We start from the raw sequence: 18,098 nt of genomic DNA on the forward strand, positions 1-18,098 counted from the left end.
ACCTTTCTACAAGGGGTTTCCCACGTGGCTCCCCCTCATCATTCGCCAATAGACCCGTGGGATCTCAACCTCGTTCTTAGCGCGCTCCAGAAGGCGCCGTTCGAGCCTCTCCAGGACATTCCTTTGTCCCTTCTCTCTTGGAAGGTCACCTTTTTGATCGCCATTTCATCCATCAGAAGAGTTTCTGAATTGGCGGCCTTGTCATGTCGTTCCCCTTACCTCATTCTCCATCAGGACAAAGCCGTCCTCAGGCCCGTTCCTGCTTTTCTTCCAAAGGTGGTTTCCGCTTTCCATATCAATGAGGATATCGTCCTTCCTTCTTTTTGTCCGGCTCCATCTCATCCTCTTGAGAAGTCTCTCCACAAACTGGACGTAGTTAGAGCCCTGCGTGTCTATCTTGCCAGGACCTCTTCCTTTCGTCTGTCCGATTCCTTGCTGATCATCTCTGAAGGTCGCCAGAAGGGCCTTCCGGCTTCCAAATCCACGATCGCTCGCTGGATTCGTTCTACCATTCTAGAAGCGTATCGTCTTCAGGAAAAGCGGCCCCCTCCGGGAGTAAAAGCTCATTCCACCCGGGCTGTGGCGGCTTCGTGGGCTGCTCGTCACCAGGCCTCGGCCATGCAAATTTGCAAGGCTGCAACCTGGTCATCTTTGCACACCTTCACGAGGTTCTACAGGGTTCATACCCAGGCTTCGTCTGATGCTGTGGTTGGTAGGAAGGTTCTGCAGGCGGCGGTGGCTCACCGGCCGACCTGAGCCTTTGGGTTATTTTCGTTCCTTTTTGCTGTTCCCACCCTTGGGACTGCTTTGGGACGTCCCATGGTATTCTGTGTCCCCCAATAAGGCGATAAAGAAAGATGGATTTTTGGTTCTTACCGTAAAATCTCTTTCTTGGAGCCTTCATTGGGGGACACAGCACCCTCCCTGTTTAAGTTGTACCGTGTTGGGTCTTAGAGTCCCTTGTTGGGTTGGTACATATGGTTCGAGTTTTTCTCGTTGCTTCTCCTACTGCTTTTTCACCAACTGAGGTGCTTGGTGCCTGTCGGTGGGTGTATACTGCCGGGGAGGAGCTAATTTTCTTGTTTTTGCATAGTGTCAGCCTCCTAGCAGCAGCAGCATACACCCATGGTATTCTGTGTCCCCCAATGAAGGCTCCAAGAAAGAGATTTTACGGTAAGAACCAAAAATCCATCTTTTTCCTCCGATATCGGCGAAAAAAAACTAAAACTAAAGCATCATGTTTCACGAAATAAAGACTCAAAAATTACTTGACTATCCGAACGAGAAAAAATGTTAACTCTTTAAAACACATGTGCAAGTAAAAGCTCACAAAAAATAGAACAAAAAAATACATGTTAGGAACGGGTTAATGAATCATAGAATGGTAGAGTTGGAAGGGACCCCCTGGGTCATCTGGTCCAACCCCCTGCTCAAGTGGTTTGTTATAATCTGTATTGTTAACTTCAATAAAAATATCGAATTAGAAAAAAAAAAAAAAAAAGTTGAAGTACAAAGACAAAAGGGCCTGTAAAATTCAATTATAAAAATATATATTTTTAATCTCAGATACATGCACTTTATTTTTTTCGTTTACGTTTTCAACCACTTTAAATGTTGTTCTCAGCAGCACAGTGTAAACATGAAATGTGCTGCCCGTGATAGTCTATGCACTTGGAAAAATCGCACCAATTCTCATTCTGTGCACATGAATGTTAGTAAAACGACTGCTATTAAAGGCCGCTGATCTGTAGTTTGCCGACCGGCCAGCGTAAATGAAACTCTAGCATAAAATTGCAAATAACGTGTAATTGTTTTTTGTTTGTTAGGTATATGCACAAGAATCGGGAAATCACCAGGATAAAACGCGATGAAATCAAGAGACTCAAGGAGCACCTTACAGTTTTACAGCAACGGCTAGAAAGGTATCCATGCCCAAAGCCCCACTTTATAGCTCTCGGACAATGACTCTTGCAGAACTGCTTTTCGCAGATGTCATAGACACAAGGTAAAAGTGACGCTCGCCACGGACGTCTCCAAAATGATGTATTCTACTACAAATTGCAATACCACAGTGTTCAGCAGACGCCCCTGTTCCTGCATTACGATGCTGTATAGGAGACGATGGTGTTTACTGTGGAATTGCAATATAAAGTAGAAGTGATCAGATGATCACTGGTTTATATCCACTTAGGGGACTGATGGAAAGAACAGTATATATTAAAAAAATATATATTAAAATTGAGAAATGGTAAAAATTTGAATTACATTTATCTATCTATCTATATATATATATATCTGTCTCCCAAGTTTGTAAAGTCGTATCTATCAACATATAAAATTCATTAACCCGATTGCATTTTTTCTTTTCAGTGTTGGGGAAAAAAATACAATCAAAATGTATCTACTCCAAAATTCAATAAAAATGTCAGCTACAGGCGCAAAAAGCAAGGCCTGTTAGCTGGAAAATGCATTGTGGGTCCGGAACGTGGCAACACAACCAAATTTATTTTAGTTTCTGTTTTTTGTTTTACCATTGTAAAAAACAAAAAAAGCGTAGTGCCCCTGTAAACATACTGATCTACTGAACTGGAGAGTCGTCATGCCAGCTCGTTTTCGTTGCACAATGATTGCTGTAAGAACAAATATACATATATATATATATATATATATATATATATATATATATATATATATATATATATATATATATATATATTAGCTGAAGAGCCCGGCGCTGCCCGGGCATAGTAACTAACTGTGGTTAGTTATAGCAAATTATAATTATCCCATAGGCCCGTGCCCATATACCCATCATACATATCCTCCATCCCATAGTCCCGTGCCCATATACCCATCATACATATTCCTCATCTCATAGCCCATAGTCCCATGCCCATATACCCATCATACATATCCTCCATCCCATAGTCCCATGCCCATATACCCATCATACATATTCTTCATCTCATAGTCCCGTGCCCATATACCCATCATACATATCCTCCATCCCATAGTCCTGTGCCCATATACCTATAATACATATCCGCCATCCCATAGTCCCGTGCCCATATACCCATCACACATCCTCCATCCCATAGTCCAGTGCCCATATACCCATCACACATCCTCCATCCCATAGTCCCATGCCCATATACCCATCACACATCCTCCATCCCATAGTCCCATGCCCATATACCCATTATACATATTCGTCATCCCATAGTCGAGTGCCCATATACCCATCATACATATCCTCCATCCCATAGTCCCGTGCCCATATACCCATCATACATATTCCTCATCTCATAGCCCATAGTCCCATGCCCATATACCCATCATACATATCCTCCATCCCATAGTCCCATGCCCATATACCCATCATACATATTCTTCATCTCATAGTCCCGTGCCCATATACCCATCATACATATCCTCCATCTCATAGTCCTGTGCCCATATACCCATAATACATATCCTCCATCCCATAGTCCTGTGCCCATATACCTATAATACATATCCGCCATCCCATAGTCCCGTGCCCATATACCCATCACACATCCTCCATCCCATAGTCCAGTGCCCATATACCCATCACACATCCTCCATCCCATAGTCCCATGCCCATATACCCATCACACATCCTCCATCCCATAGTCCCATGCCCATATACCCATTATACATATTCGTCATCCCATAGTCGAGTGCCCATATACCATGATACATATCCTCCATCCCATAGTCCCATGCCCATATACCCATCACACATCCTTCATCCCATAGTCCCATGCCCATATACCCGTCATACATATTCGCCATCCCATAGGCCCGTGTCCATATACCCATCATACATATCCTCCATCCCATAGTCGAGTGCCCATATACCCATCACACATCCTTCATCCCATAGTCCCATGCCCATATACCCATCATACATATCCTCCATCCCATAGTCCCATGCCCATATACCCATAATACATATCCGCCATCCCATAGTCCCGTGCCCATATACCCATCACACATCCTCCATCCCATAGTCCAGTGCCCATATACCCATCACATATCCTTCATCCCATAGTCCCATGCCCATATACCCATCATACATATTCGCCATCCCATAGTCGAGTGCCCATATACCCATCATACATATCCTCCATCCCATAGTCCCATGCCCATATGCCCATCACACATCCTCCATCCCATAGGCCCATGCCCATATACCCGTCATACATATCCACGATCCCATAGTCCCATGCCCATATACCCATCACACATCCTCCATCCCATAGGCCCATGCCCATATACCCGTCACACATATCCTCCATCCCATAGTCCAGTGCCCATATACCCATCACACATCCTCCATCCCATAGTCCAGTGCCCATATACCCATCACACATCCTCCATCCCATAGTCCCATGCCCATATACCCATCACACATCCTCCATCCCATAGTCCCATGCCCATATACCCATTATACATATTCGTCATCCCATAGTCGAGTGCCCATATACCATGATACATATCCTCCATCCCATAGTCCCATGCCCATATACCCATCACACATCCTTCATCCCATAGTCCCATGCCCATATACCCGTCATACATATTCGCCATCCCATAGGCCCGTGTCCATATACCCATCATACATATCCTCCATCCCATAGTCGAGTGCCCATATACCCATCACACATCCTTCATCCCATAGTCCCATGCCCATATACCCATCATACATATCCTCCATCCCATAGTCCCATGCCCATATACCCATAATACATATCCGCCATCCCATAGTCCCGTGCCCATATACCCATCACACATCCTCCATCCCATAGTCCAGTGCCCATATACCCATCACATATCCTTCATCCCATAGTCCCGTGCCCATATACCCATCATACATATCCTCCATCCCATAGTCCCATGCCCATATGCCCATCACACATCCTCCATCCCATAGGCCCATGCCCATATACCCGTCATACATATCCACGATCCCATAGTCCCATGCCCATATACCCATCACACATCCTCCATCCCATAGGCCCATGCCCATATACCCATCATACATATCCACCATCCCATAGTCAACCATTATGACATCATAATGAGCGGCGGCAGGGCTTGCAAGCTATGATGACATCAGCGTCGCCATGGCAACCATTGTAACATCATGAGGGGCGGGGCTTGATACGCACACACTGGTTCCCCAGTATGCAAATAGGGGCATTGTGACATCTTAATGAGGGGCGGGGCTTGACACACACACACACTTTTTGCCCAGTGAAGAGCCCGGCGCTGCCCGGGCATAGTAACTATCTGTGGTTAGTTATAGCAAATTATAATTATCCTCCATCCCCGCCCCTCATTATGATGTCACAATGGTTGACTATGGGATGGAGGATCTGTATGATGGGTATATGGGCATGGGACTATGGGATGGCGGATATGTTTATGGGAACAGGACTATGGGATGGAGGATGTGTGATGGGTATATGGGCACGGGCCTATGGGATGGAGGATATGTATGATGGGTATATGAGCACGGACTATGGGATGGCGGATGTGTATGATGGGTATATGGGCACGGGACTATGGGATGGAGGATATGTATGATGGGTATATGGGCACGGGACTATGGGATGGAGGATGTGTGATGGATATATGAGCACGGACTATGGGATGGAGGATATGTATGATGGGTATATGGGCACGGGACTATGGGATGGAGGATGTGTGATGGGTATTTGGGCACTGGACTATGGGATGGAGGATATGTATGATGGGTATATGGGCACGGGACTATGGGATGGAGGATGTGTGATGGATATATGAGCACGGACTATGGGATGGAGGATATGTATGATGGGTATATGAGCACGGACTATGGGATGGAGGATGTGTGATGGGTATTTGGGCACTGGACTATGGGATGGAGGATATGTATGATGGGTATATGGGCATGGGACTATGGGATGGAGGATATGTGTGATGGGTATATGGGCTTGGGACTATGGGATGGCGGATGTGTATGATGGGTATATGGGCATGGGACTATGGGATGGAGGATATGTGTGATGGGTATATGGGCTTGGGACTATGGGATGGAGGATGTGTATGATGGGTGTATGGGCATGGGACTATGGGATGGAGGATATGTATGATGGGTGTATGGGCATGGGACTATGGGATGGAGGATGTGTGATGGGTATATGGGCTTGGGACTATGGGATGGAGGATAATTATAATTTGTTATAACTAACCACAGTTAGTTACCATGCCCGGGCAGCGCCGGGCTCTTCAGCTAGTGTGTGTGTGTGTGTGGTGTGTGTATGTATGTGTATATATATATATATATATATATATATATATATATATATATATATTGTGTGTGTGTATATATATATATATATATATATATATATATATATATATATATATATATATATATATATATATATATATATATATATAATATACACAGAAATTCAGTTTTCAATTTTCTCTTTTCAGTTTGTGGCATTAACTTGACTTTCAATATAATAATGCAGGAGCAGTGTTGGAACACCAAAGCTATGACATTCTGAATGCAGAATATGGCATTATCACAAAATACCTGATCATCAATAGGGAATTAATTTTTATTGGAGGAAGGTGCACTTACTGTGTGAAAATAAACATCTAGCACCATCGTGTTTGATTTTCATCCTTGTTTTTGTGCTGCAGCTTTATGAATGTAATAAGGGGCAATCCACTTTTTTGGGGTCTACTAAAAAAATCAAAACCCTTTTTTTTTTTTTTTCCCGCTATTAATCACTTTTGCATTTAGGTTTCATTGCAAATTTTGCTTTTACAAACTCCTTTTTTGCCAACACATTCAATCTTGATTGGGTCTTTGGTCATAAATCACTCTATACTCATAACGGGCTCACTGATGGATACTCAGTTAACTCGTTCTGCAGCTGTTAATAGATGTTTTAACTGAAAGGCTATAGAAGGAAGTTGGGCCAAGTTTTTAATGAAATCCAATTGCAAAAATTATTTTTAGCTCCAAATGCAATCAAGAAAATTCTCCTCAAAGGTAGAGAGCCCATGTATTTTTTTTTTTCCCACGATATTGGTGGTCACTCTTTCCTCTTCCTATCTCGATGACTCTATAATATTCACTGTGTGCACGCCTTTGGTAATATTCTTTGTGTCCTTTCTTGTGCTCAGATACTTAAGTTATGGATCTGGCCCCAAACGGTTCCCTCTGGCTGACGTTTTACAGTACGCCCTAGAGTTTGCATCCAGCAAACCGGTCTGCACTTCCCCTGTGGAGGATATTGATACAAGTGCCCCCCCTAGTGCTTCTGTGGCCTCACAGCCCATGCAAAGGTAAGGTCTCCATCACAATCATCGCATTTCTTTTTGGTCTTCCTGTTCAGTAATATCACACCGTAAACTGCTGAAACGGATGAAGTTTGATTCCAGTTACAATAAAAGTCGTGCAAGTCCTTATTGGGGGAGGTGATACAATTTTTGCTTATCCTGAGAGGCTGGATTGCCCCTCGCTGTGCCGGAGATCCCTGGTGAATTGACCTCGTTCTTTGTCTTTACTCACACCTGGCAGCATGGTATTTTTGATCTTAATGGGGCATTTCCATCCTCATGCGGAGGATGTGGCATCTAAGGATGCCTACCACGACGCGCGTGCCATCATCTTGTATCGCAGACCTGTCTTACTCTTTAGCATTGGGCACTTGTAAGAATACCTGCTGATCGTGCACACTTGGTATAGTCTCAGTGTCATCAGCGCCGCTCAGCTCCCTATTCGGAAGTGAGCGATACCACAAAACCTCTTTAATCGTGGCCAAAAGTCACTCTGGAGCTCTAATTTAATCCACAAGCGGCTTACAGGATCCAAAATAGGTTGTGGTTACTTAATCAGTTGTTGGTGGATACCACAGAACTTAAACCTCCACCAGCAGGGGTGCAACTATAGGGAGTGCACTTGCACCCAGGTCTTGAGCTTGTGGAGGCCAAAAGGTCCGTTTGGCGCACATAATAAGACGACCAAAACTATTAAAGACACCTGAAAGGTTAGGGCCCTGTGGGAGATTTCTTTAGGGCCCACAAGCTTTGTTAGAACACTGTTCACCAGTAGGAGTTTCTGACATGCGTATATTACATTGAGATACGTTGTAGGACCCCAGAGATGTGTTCTCTGTGCTGACAATACATGCACAAGCTGTATAATCAGAAACAGGGTCCCAACTGGCTCACGAAGGGTACCAATTGGCTCCTATAGATATTGACAGAAACCTCTTACTATGACCGATTTACTGATTGTGCGCTCACTATTGAAGTGCATTGAACCCCTCCGACTATTGCATCAGTGCCTGAATTGCATGTTAAGCTGGATCACTGGCAGATCATCATCATCTTGTATAGTTTGTAGTAGCAATTGGGTGCTCTGTAACTGTGGGATCACTCGCTACTGTGAGGATTTATGTGCGGAGAAGACAGGGACTAGGCTGCGCAATATTATTCTACTCCCCTGATGAATCAGATGGCTTTTAAGGAAACACATCAGGAGTAAAAGCTGGGAATCTTTGGACTAAGAGTAACATATAAGATGTCTACCTCCCCCTAATCTGAAGATCGTTGTTTTGAAACAGCTTGGACTGTCTTCTAATTTTCGGGTAGATTGTTCAATATTTATCTTTATAATCCATGATGTGTTGATTGACGCATTAGGGCTTGGAATACAAACAGCTTTTTTTTTTTAATACGCTTCTGAATAGAACGTTTTTAAAGAATGAATTAGAAGTTCTATTTTGCCTACTTTAATGCTGGATTCCACACTGCACGTTTCCAGCACAATGGAACATCAGGGGACGTCTTCATCCGGTGAGACACAAGCCAGCCAGCGCACTGTCATTCACAAACCATTCACGCAGTCCAGAATACCTCCGGATTTACCTATGCACCCTGCACCGCGGCACATAACCGACGAGGAGCTGACCGTACTAGAGGGCTGTTTGCATCGGTGGAGGACAGAAGTGGAAACTGATACAAGAGGTATGGGGGCCTTTCCATTAACAAATATGTGCCAAATATACAAGCCACAGTGGTTAAATCACTAGTCAAGGGTTGCTTTCAAGGAAAACGAAGGTTGTTCAAATAAGATGGGTTTTCTCTGTCCAAGCCTTTTCTCTTCAGCGCTATCCAACCGATACTTATTTACGACTTTTTATATTCGATTACTGCTAGAACTAAAAATCCCTAATGCCTTATGTGAAATAAAGCAGTAATCATCTGGCAGAAGTATTCAACCCTGTAAAAGATGAGTGTGATATGAATGGCAAGAGCCATGTACAATTGCGGCCACCTGCTCATTCATGCTTCAGCTGATGTGCCCAAGCCGGATGGGAGGGTTTCCCCGGGGTGGGACTCACATCGGTCCGGAGAATGTGCCATAATTCTTCATACTCTTCTAACATAATCTGCTTTTGTACGTATCACAGAATTTTTTCATAAGTGCTAAACTTACTGCAGGTGCCTTATATATTGTGGTTTATCACATTAATAATCTGCTTTCATTATCACCTGTAAATCTGCCGTTATTTACGTATATTCACGTTGTGTTTTCAGACTTGCAGGACAGTATAGGTAGAATACACCGGACCATAGAACTTATGTATTCGGACAAGTTGATGACACAAGTAAGTTATAATTTCCTACAGAGCAATAAATACATGGGCACGCGTAGCCCCCTACATAACCACAAGCCCTGTACATCTTTTTATAGCCCACAGTCTAATATTTTATGTCAAGTGAATTGCTTGTTATGCCAAAGAGACATCTTACCTTGGTCTGTGGTCTGAGCTTAGCAGTGAAGATGTCGTCTTCTTAATGGGTACCTAGCACCTGGTTTTCCCATTATAAATTAAAGCCACCACCTTTATCTGCTCTCTTATTGCAGTCTATAGACCTCCATATAAGCCCTGAACTCCCCCTGTATAGGTCGAGCTCATATGTCATTGACTTGATTTTGATCAGCTCACAGGAATAGAGACACTGCAGATACACTTGCTCCTGTGATACCTCAGGCAGGTTCCCTCACAAGTCACCCCCCCCCCCCACAACCCAGCCAGGAGCCACAGCCAACCATGAACTGGAGCAGCTCTACATGGTCTGACACAGCAATTACACAATACACAGCAGGGGCACATTTTTTAACATACCAAATTATTCCAAGATCTAGTGATTATAATGTGCTTTGTTCATCGGACAACTCCTTTAAGTATGCCCCAAAATCAGGAAGACTCCTGGGTGCTGTTAGAGATCAGTTGGAAATTTAGAGTTAGTTAGTGAGACATGGAGAGGTAAGGAACAAGGCCGCATACAGAGAGAGTGTGTGTGTGTGTGTGTGTGTGTGTAATGAAGGACAAAAATACCAGATTTTGATATGTGGCTGAGAATCTGGAGTGCAGCTGGCAGAACCTGGGTCCAGGACAGAACTCCCGGAAAGATGGAGCGACTAAAGTGGTTCAACAGAAAGGTAGCCATTCGTTTTTGGGGACCCTGAGACCACAAGGGCAACAGGGAGAGAGGCTGTGTAAACTGGAATTGGAGTTAGATGGAAAAAGCCAAGCTAGGGCACAGATTACATACTGTGTGAGAGCTGCAGGCAAGAGGAAAGGGTAAGTACTATTGGGAACGATAGGGGGCAGTGTCAGCTAATTTGTGTAGCTGCTGTATATTATATAAGATTTAATTTGACATGTAATCATCTCTTAAAGACCTAAAGTTAAAGATGACACATTTCCTTTGCTTTGTAGGCCAAAAAAAAAATTATTATTTAATTTTAATCTTTTACATTTTAAAAATCACAATAAGGAAAATGGGCCAAATCAAAAGTTTGGTCACCCTGCATGGTTAGCACATAGTAGCACCCCCTTTTGAAAGTATCACAGCTTGTGTATGCTTTTTGTAGCCAGACAAGAGTCTTTCATTGAATTTTCATCTATTCTTCCTTGGAAAATTCATCCAGTTCTGTGAGATTCATGGCTCATTTTGTATGCATGTTCAGATCAGGGGACTGTAAGGGCCATTGTAAAACCTTCAGCTTACGTCTTTTGAGGTAGTGTATTGTGGATTTTAACGTGTATTTAGGATCATTATTATTGATGAGCGAACGTGCTCGGGTAAGGTTTTATACCGTCCCCCAACACATGCAGGGATAGCCTGTTTGTTAGGCAAACCCTGCATGTATTGTGGCTTTCAAAAAGTTGCAACACATGCAGGCGTCGGGACTCGTATTTTTATAGCATTCCAAAGAGACTCAGCAAACAAGCATGCTTTGATAACACTTTATCCGAGCACGTTCGCTCATGACTAATCCGAGCCATCCGCTTTTCATCTTCAGCTTTTTTACAGATGGTGTTACGTTTGCATCAAGAATTTGTGGAAATTTCATTGAATCCATTCTTCCCTCTACCTGTGAAATGTTCTCCGTGCCATTGGCTGCAACACAATCCCAAAGCATGATTGACCATCCCCATGCTTAATGGTTGGCGAGATGTTCTTTTCTTGAAATTCTGTGCCCTTTTTTCCTCTATACATACCTTTGATCATTGTGGTCAAACAGTTCCATTTTAACCTCATTGGTCCACTGGACTTCTTTCCAAAATGCATCAGGCTTGTTTAGATGTCCTTTTGCATATTTCTGACACTTGAGTTTTAGGGTGAGGTCGCAGGAGAGGTTTTTTTTTCTGATGATGCTTCCATGATGCCATATTTGTGCAGGTGTCTCTGAACAGTAGAACAATGTACCACAACTCCAGAGTCTGCTAAATCTTTCTGAAGGTTTTTTCCAGTCAAGCGGGGGTTCTTATTTGTATCGCTAACAATCCTATGAGCAGCTCTCACAGATATTTTGCTTGGTCTTCCAGACTTTATCTTGACCTCCCACTCTTCCTGTTAACTGCAATTTCTAAATTACATTTTGAACTGAGGAAAGGGCAACCTGGTAACACTTTGCTATCTTCTTAAAGCCTTCTGCTTTGTGGGCTGAAAAAATTTTCAGTTTGAGTGCTAGGCAGCTGCTTGGAGGAACCCATGGCTGTTATTTTTGTGTACAAGGTTAGAGTAGGCTGGGTTTTATAAAGCTGGGAAATTTGCATCACCTGGCCTTTTTTTTAATGGTGATGTGAACGAGCCGTAACCCTAAGAAGCTAATATAGGCCAGAAACCTTGGTCAAAGTTATCTGAGCACACAAATCTCCAAGGGTGCCCAAACCTTTGCATCTGACCATTTTCCTGTTTGTAATTTAAAAAAAAAAAACTTCCTTTTCACCCCCACTGGGGGGTGGTCTTTGTTGTCCTTTCTCATTCTCGGGTCCTCTACCAGAGGCCTGGGAGTTTGCCGGTTCTGCGCAGGATCTTGGTTGTTCCCAGCATTGCGCTTTTCTGGACAGAGAGCTCAGATGTTGCTCCTGAGATCTGTTGTAGCCATTTTCCCACCTTAGGGATCACTGCTCCAAGTGCTCCTATCACCACTGGAATCACTGTTGCCTTCACCTTCCACATCTTCTCCAGTTCTCCTTTGAGCCAATGGTATTTCTCCAGCTTCTCATAATATATACACAGAAGATTAAATAAACAGGCCACGTACCTGCCATCCTCTGTATAATAGTTCTATAAAATTCATCAGTAAAATCCAATTTATTTTACATGGACTGAATCCTTCCTTGTCAACGCTGTAAGTCTGTCTCATCTTGAAGTGCGCGGCCATAGAGAAAATCATCTGCAGAGGTTAACATCCTACACAAATCCCGAGAAACCTAATTTACTGACTTAGACAAGAGACCATGGCCCATGCGACTCTTACAGATGTTCCGTAAAGGTCAAGTCACCGTACCCCTATAAGAGTCACATAAGCAATGTTTGAATCCTCCATGATCAATGTGTTGGACACCCATATCTTACCAGTTGTATATTTGTGTTCTGTTTATTTTTTAAGCCAAAATGATCTGTAAAATCGTTTTATTTTTCCCTCCCCTCCCTAGGTCCCATACCGGTTACACGCTGTGTTGGTTCATGAAGGACAAGCGAACGCCGGCCACTATTGGGCGTATATATTTGATCACAATGAAAAGCGGTGGATGAAATATAACGACATCTCGGTGACGAAATCCTCGTGGGAGGAGCTGGAGCGCGATTCTTTTGGCGGTTACAGGAATGCCAGTGCTTATTGTCTGATGTACATTAATGATGGGGAACAGCACCTGATACAAGGTGATTATAGCGGATGAACACAGCTGGATCTGGATCAAGACTGTGTCTAAAAGGGAACCTGTTGTGCAAAAAAACACTCTAAACCTGCAGCTATAGGGTCAGTCTGAAGGTAAATAGCATTTATATACTGCCAGGCCATCGTGCTGACAGAACAGCTCCTGGGAGGAAATGAATGTGTATCCTGGGGGACTGCTCGCTTCCAGTCATATGGGCGTGCACGGAGCGCTAACAGTCATTGCTCACACTGTCATCACTCCATGGCACAGTGATTGACATCTCACTTTGCACAATTACGCTGCAGAGTATTGTGAACGATGTCTGTAATCGCTCCGTGCACGCCTCTGACTGGAAGTGAGCAGCTTCCATGAGGATAGAAGTCTGTTTCGTCCTGGCAGCCTTGATTACAGTAAGGTGGCCAGGCAAAATTATAACGCTATTTAACCCTATATCTGAAGTTAAATAGTACATCACGACAGGTTCGTAAAACGCTCATTCATCCAGTGAAATGATCTTTTGGTTCATCACTCTCAATAGCTCGTCATCCATTGTAAAAAGGACCTGTGTTGGCGAGGGCAATGGCATCCTAAGTGCAGAGGACAAGTTGTTACAGATCGCTCAGTGGATGTGCCTGTGCAGCCCCACTGATCCTCGAAAATAGGGTCCCAAGATGCCCTGTGTCAATGGAGATGAGATGCGTGAATGGAGTAGTAATGTCCATTTTTGACCACCAAGGGGTCAGACGTTTTTCCTATACTGTTAATATGGGAAAACTCATACCATGGTCCCCTAATCACTAGGTGTTCCCAACACCCCAGGTCCATTGCGAGAGGATGAGAACAATACCCGCGAAAGGTAGTGTACTACAAAGTAGAGATACGTGGCCCAACTGTTAGAATGAGGGGCTTATCTTCTGACCGTGGAGAAACATTGGAGTGTTGATCTTCTGAAGTCCTCTGGTGTAAAGTGGTTGTGCAATCAATAGTGTCGCCACGAGACAACTCATCTAGTAAACTACACGGAAACTAATTTGTAGTAGAGATCTCTAGACTCAGGTTAATTCCTCTATTGGCTGAGCTTATACTCTGAGAAATCGTTATGCCATATACTGTCACGGCTATAAGGGATCACGGTATTACTATTTGCCCTTGCCAGGTCTAACACTGGCTGAGACAGCAATGGAAAATCCAGGGCGATTTTTAGGATGATCAATGAGTGGAACAGGCTGCCACGAGAGGTGGTGAGTTCTCCTTCAATGGAAATCATCTGACAGAGGCTGGACAGACATCTCTCTGGGATGATTTAATGAATCCTGCTTTGAGCAGAGGGGGTTGGATCAAATGACCCAGGAGGTCCCTTGCAACGCTAAGATTTTATTCTATTCTATTTTGTAAATAATAGAGTTGAGCGATACCATCCGATACTTCAAAGTATCGTATCGGATGGTATCGGCCGATCTTTAAAAAAAGTATCGGTATCGCCGATTCCGATACCGGAAGTCCCATTCAAGTCTATGGGACTTCCGGTATCGGAATAAGAAAAACCCTTTCCTGCCCTTGTACAGCCTCTCTGGGGTCTGTACGGGCCTTTCGGGGGGCTGTGCCGGCCTGCCAGGGGGTCTGTGCAGGCTCCGGTGGTCTGTGCCGGCCTGCCGGTGGTCTGTGCAGGCTCCGGGGGGCTGTGCCGGCCTGCCGGGGGGCTGTGCCGGCCTGCCGGGGGGCTGTGCCGGCCTGCCAGGGGGTCTGTGCAGGCTCCGGTGGTCTGTGCCGGCCTGCCGGTGGTCTGTGCAGGCTCCGGGGGGCTGTGCCGGCCTGCCGGGGGGCTGTGCCGGCCTGCCGGGGGGCTGTGCCGGCCTGCCGGTGGTCTGTGCAGGCTCCGGGGGTCTGTGCAGGCATCGTCCGATGGGACTACAAGTCCCATCTGGCGATGCCTGCTACCATGACAGTGATTGACACATTAGCCAATGATGGGACAGTAGTAGTCCCATCATCCGGCTAATGTGTTAAATGTAAAAAAAAAAAAAATTACATGCTACATTCATACTACATACTACATACATGCTACATTCATACTACATACTACATACATGCTACATTCATACTACATGCTACATGCATGCTACATACATACTACATACATGCTACATTCATACTACATGCTACATGCATGCTACATACATACTACATGCTACATACATACTACATGCTACATGCATGCTACATACATACTACATACATGCTACATATATACTACATACATACTACATATATACTACATGCATGCTACATACTACATGCTACATACATACTACATATATACTACATATATACTACATACATACTACATGCTACATATATACTACATACATGCTACATATATACTACATACATACTATATATACTACATGCATGCTACATACATACTACATATATACTACATGCATGCTACATACATACTACATGCTACATGCATGCTACATACATACTACATACATGCTACATATATACTACATACATACTACATATATACTACATGCATGCTACATATATACTACATGCATGCTACATACATACTACATATATACTACATGCATGCTACATACATACTACATGCTACATGCATGCTACATACATACTACATGCTACATACATACCACATATATACTACATACATGCTACATATATACTACATACATACCACATACATACTACATGCATGCTACATATATACTACATGCATGCTACATACATACTACATATATACTACATGCATGCTACATACATACTACATGCTACATACATACCACATACATACTACATACATGCTACATATATACTACATACATACCACATACATACTACATGCATGCTACATATATACTACATGCATGCTACATACATACTACATATATACTACATGCATGCTACATACATACTACATGCATGCTACATGCATGCTACATACATACTACATGCTACATACATACCACATATATACTACATACATACAATACATTCATACAATACATACATAGACATACAGTACATATAACATAGAGTAACATACTTACCAATACTTGTCACATTGTTCCCCGAAGCCATTGTCGTCTACGGAATAAATATTAACATAACAAACCACAAAAATACTCACCCACGATCCGAAGCGGTCCACGAGTGTGTCCCACGACGATCTTGGGTAGAGAACTGCAGCATCAGCTGATGCTGCCGTTCTCTACGGGCTGCAGGAATCCAATGACGGAAGGTAGGTATCCTTCCGCACTGTATTCCTCCGCCACTTAAAAAAAAAAAAAGTCCCTAGTCTCACTTTATGCCATTGCTGTGTGGGAATTTCCCACACAGCAATGGCATAAAGTGAGACTAGGGACTTTTTTTTTTTTAAGTGGCGGAGGAATACAGTGCGGAAGGATACCTACCTTCCGTCATTGGATTCCTGCAGCCCGTAGAGAACGGCAGCATCATCTGATGCTGCAGTTCTCTACCCAAGATCGTCGTGGGACACACTCGTGGACTGCTTCGGATCGTGGGTGAGTATTTTTGTGGTTTGTTATGTTAATATTTATTCCGGAAAGACAATGGCTTCGGGGAACAATGTGACAAGTATTGGTAAGTATGTTACTCTATGTTATATGTACTGTATGTCTATGTATGTATTGTATGAATGTATTGTATGTATGTAGTATATATGTGGTATGTATGTAGCATGTAGTATGTATGTAGTATGTATGTAGCATGCATGTAGTATGTATGTAGCATGCATGTAGTATATATGTAGTATGTATGTAGCATGCATGTAGTATATATGTAGCATGTATGTAGTATGTATGTGGTATGTATGTAGCATGTAGTATATATGTAGCATGCATGTAGTATATATGTAGTATGTATGTAGTATGTATGTAGCATGTATGTAGTATATATGTAGTATGTATGTAGTATATATGTAGCATGTATGTAGTATATATGTAGTATGTATGTAGTATATATGTAGCATGCATGTAGTATATATGTAGTATGTATGTAGTATATATGTAGTATGTATGTAGTATATATGTAGCATGCATGTAGTATATATGTAGTATGTATGTAGTATATATGTAGCATGTATGTAGTATGTATGTAGCATGCATGTAGCATGTAGTATGTATGTAGCATGCATGTAGTATATATGTAGTATGTATGTAGCATGCATGTAGTATATATGTAGCATGCATGTAGTATGTATGTGGTATGTATGTAGCATGTAGTATATATGTAGCATGCATGTAGTATGTATGTAGTATGTATGTAGTATGTATGTAGCATGCAGTATGTATGTAGTATGTATGTAGTATATATGTAGTATGTATGTAGCATGCATGTAGTATGTATGTAGTATGTATGTAGTATGTATGTAGTATATATGTAGTATGTATGTAGCATGTAGTATGTATGTAGTATTTTTTTTTTTTTTTTTTTTTTTTTTAACATTTAACACATTAGCCGGATGATGGGACTACTACTGTCCCATCATTGGCTAATGTGTCAATCACTGTCATGGTAGCAGGCATCGCCCGATGGGACTTGTAGTCCCATCGGACGATGCTTGCACAGACCCCCGGACATCAGCACAGCCCCCCGGCAGGCCGGCACAGCCCCCCGGCAGGCCGGTACAGACCCCCACAGGGTGCACAGCCCCCCGGCAGGCCGGCACAGCCCCCCGGCAGGCCGGCAGAGACCCCGGGCAGTCCACACAGCCCCCCGGCAGGCCGGCACAGCCCCCCGGCAGGCCGGCAGAGACCCCCGGAAGGCCCGAAATGACGG

At 43.4% G+C, this 18,098-nt stretch overlaps 1 protein-coding gene across 2 annotated transcripts in view; it reads left to right on the plus strand.

The window, feature by feature from the left end:
• The window catches only part of USP25 (ubiquitin specific peptidase 25), a 146,383-nt gene that overhangs the window by 86,485 nt on the left and 41,800 nt on the right, over positions 1-18,098 (plus strand). For both annotated transcript variants that reach the window (XM_073584479.1, XM_073584480.1), the window contains exons 12-16: positions 1,827-1,922; positions 7,213-7,374; positions 8,858-9,060; positions 9,634-9,704; positions 13,053-13,281. In XM_073584479.1, the coding sequence (XP_073440580.1) occupies positions 1,827-1,922; positions 7,213-7,374; positions 8,858-9,060; positions 9,634-9,704; positions 13,053-13,281 (761 nt within the window). The remainder of the gene's footprint in view (positions 1-1,826; positions 1,923-7,212; positions 7,375-8,857; positions 9,061-9,633; positions 9,705-13,052; positions 13,282-18,098) is intronic.

The sequence above is a fragment of the Dendrobates tinctorius genome, unplaced genomic scaffold (genome assembly GCF_039654945.1).
Source record: "Dendrobates tinctorius isolate UK_male_01 unplaced genomic scaffold, ASM3965494v1 ptg000084l, whole genome shotgun sequence".
Lineage (NCBI taxonomy): Eukaryota > Metazoa > Chordata > Amphibia > Anura > Dendrobatidae > Dendrobates > Dendrobates tinctorius.